Below are 7914 nucleotides of genomic sequence, written 5' to 3'. Positions count from 1 at the left end.
CCATTCTTCCAGTTATTATAGCCTCTTTCCCGAGGTAAGTAGTAAATTGTCATCTGAGCAAGTACTGCTTATATGAGGCTGACATCAACAGCGTGAGTGGCCTCTCCACAGCTAGCCGATTAAGAATGTGGTCAGACAACTGCTGCATGTGTTTAAATTGGTCCATTTCAATACAATTCCTTGAGTAAGCAGGTATTAGTGGAATTCAGATTGGCTTCTTCCTTACGACGCTGCTGTACAATAATCGGCTTGTATCTACCAGTGCAGGATTCATTGCTCTGGCTAAATTGCTTCCCATTCCTAACTTGCTCAATTTCTTTGCCATCTTTCATCAATATTATTCACAGCCAATGTCAATTTGCTTTGCAACTCTTGGAGGCAGAACCATTTATTTCCTTTTTTAATTTTTATATAATGCCGTGTTGAAGAAAATGAGACATCATGCACTTATTGCACAGCACTTTTAATTTGCGATTTATGCTAATGAGAGAGGGAGCTAGGACCACTTCTTTTTGAAGGAAAAATTGAAATCTCGATTTTAACCAGACAATCCCCTTTTTAAAGCGTACAGTGAGAAGACAAAGCCAACACTTGCAAAATGCAGAAAAGAGATGCTTGTCATCAATGCACACAATAGGTGCATTGTAGGGCTGCGAAATATTGCTTGGCTATCGGTTTAGCAGCCACTTGGCAATTCTGAACGCGCTGCAACATTAAGTTATTATAAGAAGTAAACAGCGGGAAAATAAGGTAGATAAACTTGGTTATGCTGAAGGCACAATATTATCTATGCAATCAGACAAAAGTAAGTAGGTGAGCTCTTCATTTGTCGTGATCCTCATCAAGTATAATTGGTGCGTTAAGGAAGAAGACGGCGCCGATTCCCCCTTATAATAATAACGTTGCCATTCAGATTGATACAAGTTCATGTGCTGCCTGTGAAGAAAACATGACAAATGGATTTAGTGCAGGGATTACCGCACATATTTCACTGAATTTGTTACACCTCTTGCAAAATAAACCGCGAAATGTTTGCTTGAGGCTAGTTTTACTTTGCGTACGTGATAAACCTCATCTGGAGCATGTCAGTGGATGTTGTTTTGGATGTCCTTTGAATGGTTATTGAAGTTAAGCGGACTTCAGGTGGATCGCATGCGTCACACATAACTTCCTTCGTTTGTGGCCGTAGTGGGTATCGAGAAACATGTATCATAGCACTACTCTGTTAATGAAGTGAAGGTGTCATTGGGTGGTGAGTGGACCTTGAATGATTTGTCCGATCTCAGGAGTATATGAATGTAGACGATTTTTCAACACTCTATGTGGTGCACCCGAATGGAGCCAAACTTGCCATTTTGACTGCAAACGTGACGTCTGGCCTCCTCGCCTCTCATTGGCTAGTGAGGCAACATTCCGAGTACAGAAGTGTCCTCCTCCTCATTTTTCCTGTTTTCTCATTTTCCTTCAGCTGCGCCTACCGTTAGACTTATTTGTCTATACTGTTGTAAATTCACTGATTATACTAAACACATTCTATCGTCGGCTAACTTTGGTTGCTACTGTAGTACGCCAATGCTGCTTTAACCGCATCTGTCAAATTCTCACTCACATACGCTTCTGCTATCTTTTTCATCATCAACAGCACCATAGATGCGATCCCCATTTCTTTTTAACATGATGCTCAACCTCAATTTCCTGCTTTCATGCGGAATTCACCACTCTAATTGACCAATGCCATAAGCCGCACTGTACTGTCTCATTTTTGAAACCAAGCCACGGGGGAATACTTTTGTTTCATTTACAGAATAAGATCACCATATGAAGAAGTCACTTAAGTTCTGTAACAACGCAAATTGACCTAACTAATGCGAGAATAAGCATTAAGTGGTTGGTAATTTCTAGTTAGATAAAGGCAGTATGGTATATAGTGTGCATCGTTTAAACGTTTGGCATGAATAGATGTAGCTGATTATGAATGAATGCGGCTATCCTGAAGATCACCAGCATTAGACTATAGGCATACTTATTTGAACATGCTGCAATAATATGTCAAAATATCCAGCTATTAGTATTGTTTCAGGAACAACCTTCACATAAGTCAGTATTTTTTCTGCAGCTGAGAAAAAATCATTGCCAAAGATCAGAGTTGACAAACAACTCTAAGTTATGTCACCTTTGCGGACACCAAACGTCTCATCAGTAATGCTCTAAAAATTTGGACTGCGGAGTATTCCATTATTATGGTTTATAATGTAAAGCGGCTGATCGGACGTGGCTGCAAATATGAGGCAGTAAGTCTATATAGAGCACTGGCCATTCGAAGTAATAAATGAATTAGGCATGCCGGAAATCAAAGTAGGGTGCCGTGGTAAGACGAAGGGGGTCACTGACATTGAAATTTTACCTTTGCTGCTTCTGAAAATAACAAAAATAACAGAAGCCTATGAGAGGAGAAGTTGACGATGCGGCGATCACAGTGCTGGTGTGCTTTAATGAATACCAATGCCAGGTCATGATAGATACAGCCAAAATATTGAGTACAAATGTGTTGCGCCTCACTAATAAGTCAATGGCGCCTACTATTGCCCACAGTTTGTTCAAGAGGGTAGTGAGGTGGTGCAATGTGTTCGTCTTCTGTTTGGGTTGTGGTATCCTCAATATGTTCTTCTTGTCGACCGGTGTTGCCGCGAGTATGGGCAGTGAGGATATGGCTCTTGACTGGAGGATAACTTTGTCAGGAAGTCCAAGCATGAGCGTTAGGAAGAAACACGAGAGGTGAGAATATTCCTTTGTAACAAATATCATCCCTCTTCATTTACCCCCACCACTATTATTTAGCAATCATCTTCAAACATCTTAGAAATGGTCTCTATCGATGGAAATAAACATGTGAGACAAGGGACTAAATTTTTGTCTGTCCTGGACTTCCTCCTTTTTATATCGTAACCGAATATGCCTGTGAGGAGATGTTTAGTAGACATTAAGTCACTGCGAACGTCTCACAATTTTTCACTTATTATTCCACCCTGCAAACTAAATTTTCTCTAGAAGCAAACTGCTTGGTGTTATACTCTTAACACTTAATAGTAGGGTTTTTCCCCGATCAATTTACAAGTCATGTCTGTTTCTGACGAAAGCAAAGTCCTTTTTGCAGGCTTTGCAGTTTTATCTGATCATGTAGTGGCGAATCGCATTGGGAAGATGGGATGCAACCGAAATTGATGTCCGGCGTTCAGGGCATAAACAACAGCGCTTAAAGTCGCAATACGCCAATTAACGTACAGGAAACTAGGACAAAGGCCAATAAGAGATATCGTACCGATAGACTAACTCGTGTCCATTCTTGACAATGTAGACCTTTAAATAACTGCACTTTGTCCATTCTCATAAGCCACAAGGGGGGGGGAGTTTCAGTAAGTCATTCCGAGCATGAGAGAACTTTTTTCTAGGAATCTTATGCACAACTTTGCATTGTCGTGCGTTGCTTAATAAATTACCGTGCTTAGAATTAGCTTCTATGTGCTTTTCTGTCACTGTTTCGGGGAGCATTTCCACGTAAAAAGCGGTAGTTTCTTATAAAACTTAAGAAACTACTACAATTGATGAAAATCTTCAAAGGGTTTTACAGACCTCTACTATACACAAACTTGAAAATATGTCTTTAGAAAAGCACAGCTTCCAATGAAGGAAAGAAATGAATTAATCATTACATGCTGTTTTATTGTTTCAGTTCTATTAGCCACCATTAAGCATTGCCCCACTGACTTATTATTTTCTGCATAATGTAGGGAACCACCTCTGAGTATCAAAATGTTCTTTCAGTGCTGCACTTTTAAAGGTTATTTTTCCCTTCAGCGCCCCTAACTTGCATTAACAACCTTGTCACCCTTTTGCTGTTCATTTTACATTCAGTCTGTACGTCATGTCAGTTGGCAGCTTTCAGTAGAATTTGATAAATCGAATTACATAGTATTAACCCTGGAAAAAAGGGAATTCTTAAATTTTGTACTATCCATCGTACATATGATTCGCCAAGCTGATGCATAAGTTAAAAACACTTATTGTGGTAATGGAGCTAATTCTGACTGCACCTCTGAGCTCATAGATTATCTCTCATTAGTAAGATAACGGATTTAGTAACAGTGTTTATTGACCCCCGCCTTAATTCCTCAGTTCACCCTCTTCCCTGATTCGTGAGTTCAAGAGGTCGGTGTCTAGTCGTACTTTATGGTTTTTGCTCTTCGGAAATGATTTAAGATGAATCAAAACTGTTGACTTAGAAGTGACAAGGGAGACGACTCGACAACAGTCAAGTAGAAAATGTGTAATAAAGAGTTGCTTTGGATGGGTTATTTAGTTTAGGGATAAGATCAGTGCCACAAATTACGGTGCATTTCAGAATTGACTAATAAATCGTGCACATAAAAAACTCCCGTTTTGGTATGAGGCCGATCCATCGAACTTCATCTAATTGTGTGCAACAGTGAACAGGTTTATACACGCTCCCATCCACACAAAGCAGGATTTGCTTATGGAAGTTGTCGTGCAGAAAAGTGAATCTCTACAAAAGAGAAGTCTTCCTAAAACGGTTTTGACTACGGAAGTGGTAGTGGTATCGACAACTCTACAGAAGGTAGCAATTCCAAATTATGAGGCCTCATCTTCATCCACACCCAGGTATTCATCCAAACATACATAAGTTTTGATGAGTGATAAATGTGAAGTTTATTAGCTGTTTGGCTGGTTGATTTAACTGTAATTAGGAGCTTATTGAGGTGATGCTCTGTCCGAACCCAAGGACCCAACACCGCACCCAGCAAATGCAAATGCAGGTGGAGGAAAGAGTATTAGGCAAACGTATAACTCATTAGATACATCCTGGTGCTTCGAGAAAACGCAGGGCCATGATAAAAGCAGAACAATTCGGCTAGTAATTCGTTTCACTAATGGCTCCTCACTTGCTGGAAATCGGTGATCAATCGCACTCTGAACTGGTGGTGCTTAATAACACCTTAACGATTCGAAGACCAAGGTTTGAATCTTGAAACTGACCAAATGTTACAAGGGCCTGAGAAGAAATTAGGTCCAAACTTACATAACCTCAATCCCCATGCACTTTTATAAAGTTATTGCACTTGACCTTAACAATACTTTTCTCATTTAGAGATCTTATTGGAATCTTGCTACAATTTAAACATTAGAACGTGTCTGAGTTTAAGCTGATCTTCGAGGCACATTTTATGCTTCGGTGAAACAGATCAAGAAAGAAAGTCCATGCAATCTAGACAGCAGTCTCCTAAAGCGCCATTTAGGGTGCGTTAGCGTTATGATGCTATTAGCACTGCGTTGTTGCTCATAGACCAGCAGATTTTCATAGTCAACACATCCTTTAGTGCCATTCTAATGGTGCACAATAACTGCAATATTTCTCTCGCCATACTTCGTCCATCCCGGATTCAAAGCCTTAACAATTAGTAAGCTGTGCTTCCAAAAATAGCATCTAGACCTCACTTATTAACCACTCAAAAATGATAGATGTCCTATAGATGGGAAATCGGGTCAACTGCATTTATAGATAATAGTTAAATTCGATGACCAACGATGACCGCGAATCCGGAAAATGCCACAGCATCATACGGCCATTTGTAATACTCTTAACGTAATAGCACTACATAGTATCAGGAGCTCAGAGCCCAACCTGATTAAAGGCCCCTAGGATGACCAATACCCAAATTAGAATGTATCCTGCAAGATTAGTAATCCTTGGTGATAACATTGGCGAAAGAAATCAGACGCCATATCAATCGTCAGTGAAATGGTGAAAAAAGTCATCTTTGTGGCCTAATCCACTTTCCTTTTTAGCACAGGCTTAACAAAGTAGGATATTTAAAGTGAGCGATTCAGCACCTATCAAACTTTGGCCTGTAATAGCTAAAATAGGTGGTAGGGTGACATTTAACAGGTTCATCTGATCTATGACAACAGCGAATTTTCATCATGACAGACTGATAAGTAAATGTAAATCAAAAGCTACTAAATCTCTCTTTTGCTCCAAAGTCCAAATATTAACGATAAACGTACAATAAACTTCACTGTAAGTAAAACGCTACCTCTGGCTCCTTTGCTACTTTAATCTAACATGGTGCTGCATGCATATTGCGCTTTCGGCACTGCAGCAGAAAAGTGACTGAAATCAGTGGGGTCTGAAACTGTCATCAGCTGGTTGTTAATGGCCTTTCACCTACGCCAAGAGTGGACGTCATTCGCAGTCCCTTCGGACGATTCTGAGTAATCGCCGAAGCGGGGTGAATGGCACAATGCACAGAGCCCTTGAAGCTTTGTCACATAGCTGTGAAGTGGCTCAATTCGAAGTGCTACCTGTGGCTGTTACAATATGTAAGCAAGACGTACGGAAGCATTGAGTCTGCTCGCCTTCAAGAATGTTGCAGTGCCATTGTAAAATTCAACCAAACTTGCGTTATTGTCGCAACAATTGGCGGCAAGTCAAAACCAGCATTAAATCTTTGGTAAAATTGTCTGCTTGAAAAGAATTTCTTACAATGCAGTCCATGACTTAGTAGCACATAAGTCTATCACATTTTTTGTCGGTAACACAGAAACGCCACGTCAGGATAAACAAATAGTAGTAATTAAGCTCCAAAAACGTCCATCGTATGGCAACTTTGGAATATCCAGATTTATTTATAATAAATATTATTTCTGAAATTCAACTGAAAAGGAGAACCCCCCTTTACGTCCACTCCTTCTTAAATCTATCTTGTCTAAAAACAAAACAAACGGCATACGGCAAAATTCTATTGCAGTTAATTCCCAAAAAAAACAAAAATTCTTAAAAACTGTACATCTAAAGAGAATGCTAAGACGTTGCTATCCATTTATTACATTGAGATACAATTCTTGAAGCATGGTTTACCTACAGTAAGAGTTTTACCTTGCTTGAGGAGGAGGCCACGTTGTCATCAAGTGACATTCCTGGTGGTTTTAGGCAAATTAAACCCGAATTAGGACTGCAGTCACATTTGAGCTATGACATAGACTTTGTTTACCAAGATAAGTCCTTCTTGTGAGAAATTTATTGGTACAGGTGAGAGGCTTCTCGCCGAACAACTCCTGAAGCAGGACCGAGGCATCACTAGGATGGTAAATTATATTTGAGCAATTTAGATTAGCTAACAGGATGTTTACACCAAAAAGACTACAAACGTTGGAACACCAATAACAAAATTGCACTCTCAGATTCAATTTGGAGCCGAAAGGTGTCTGCTCATTAAAGTTGGGCCATAGGTAATTCTTATTCGAGTAGAAATTGAAAAAACGCATTAATGGTCTAAAGGACAATTCGATTCTGACAATAAAATATAAAGTAATATGTGAGTAATCTAGAGTAGCTAACAGGATGTGTGCACCGAAAAAGACTACGAAGGTTGGAACGTTGGCTATAGGTAATTCTTACTCAAGAAGAAAATGGAAAAGACATCGATGGTCCAAAAGACAATTCGACTCTAAAAATAATTCATTAGTATCACGAAGCCAGCAGAGGAGAACGCATCAGTCTATTTGTGTGTCAGTTTAGCTGACTCTGCTTGCCTGTAGTCGTTGGGGTGTTCGTCTTTAAAAGAAGCTCTGCATTGTGCTTTTATTGTGGCTACTTTCAGGTGGATCGTTAAATATCACATGAAGTAATGCTGTTATGAAGCAGGCAGCATCAATTTGAGGGGCCTCTGTATCAATCGCAGAATAAGCATGTAGTCGCCAACTATTAGCGTGTTTCAACTGACCTGGAATATGCGAAATCTGGAGGTAAGGCAGTAACCGGTTACAACTATGATGCAGCATAATCGGCCTTTTTCCAATGCGGGATGCTCCACTCTCTTTAAATCTCACTCCACCTCC

At 39.9% G+C, this 7914-nt stretch overlaps 1 protein-coding gene across 1 annotated transcript; it reads left to right on the top strand. All coding sequences in view use genetic code 11, as the record gives it.

Annotated features, from left to right (window-relative positions):
- Positions 1-2046: 2046 nt before the first annotated feature.
- EGR_08317 (Heat shock protein cognate 2) lies at positions 2047-3257 on the top strand (the record flags this gene model as incomplete). The annotated part of the gene is made up of 4 exons (XM_024497566.1): positions 2047-2068; positions 2306-2355; positions 2438-2775; positions 3182-3257. The coding sequence occupies 4 exons, from the start codon at positions 2047-2049 to the stop codon at positions 3255-3257; spliced, it is 486 nt and encodes a 161-aa protein (XP_024348044.1).
- Between the last annotated feature and the right edge of the window lie 4657 nt (positions 3258-7914).

The sequence above is a fragment of the Echinococcus granulosus genome (assembly GCF_000524195.1).
Source record: "Echinococcus granulosus chromosome Unknown EG_S00102, whole genome shotgun sequence".
In the NCBI taxonomy this organism is placed as follows: Eukaryota; Metazoa; Platyhelminthes; class Cestoda; order Cyclophyllidea; family Taeniidae; genus Echinococcus; species Echinococcus granulosus.
Note: the sequence above shows the minus strand (reverse complement) of the source record. Positions and strands in the feature narration are given on the sequence as shown.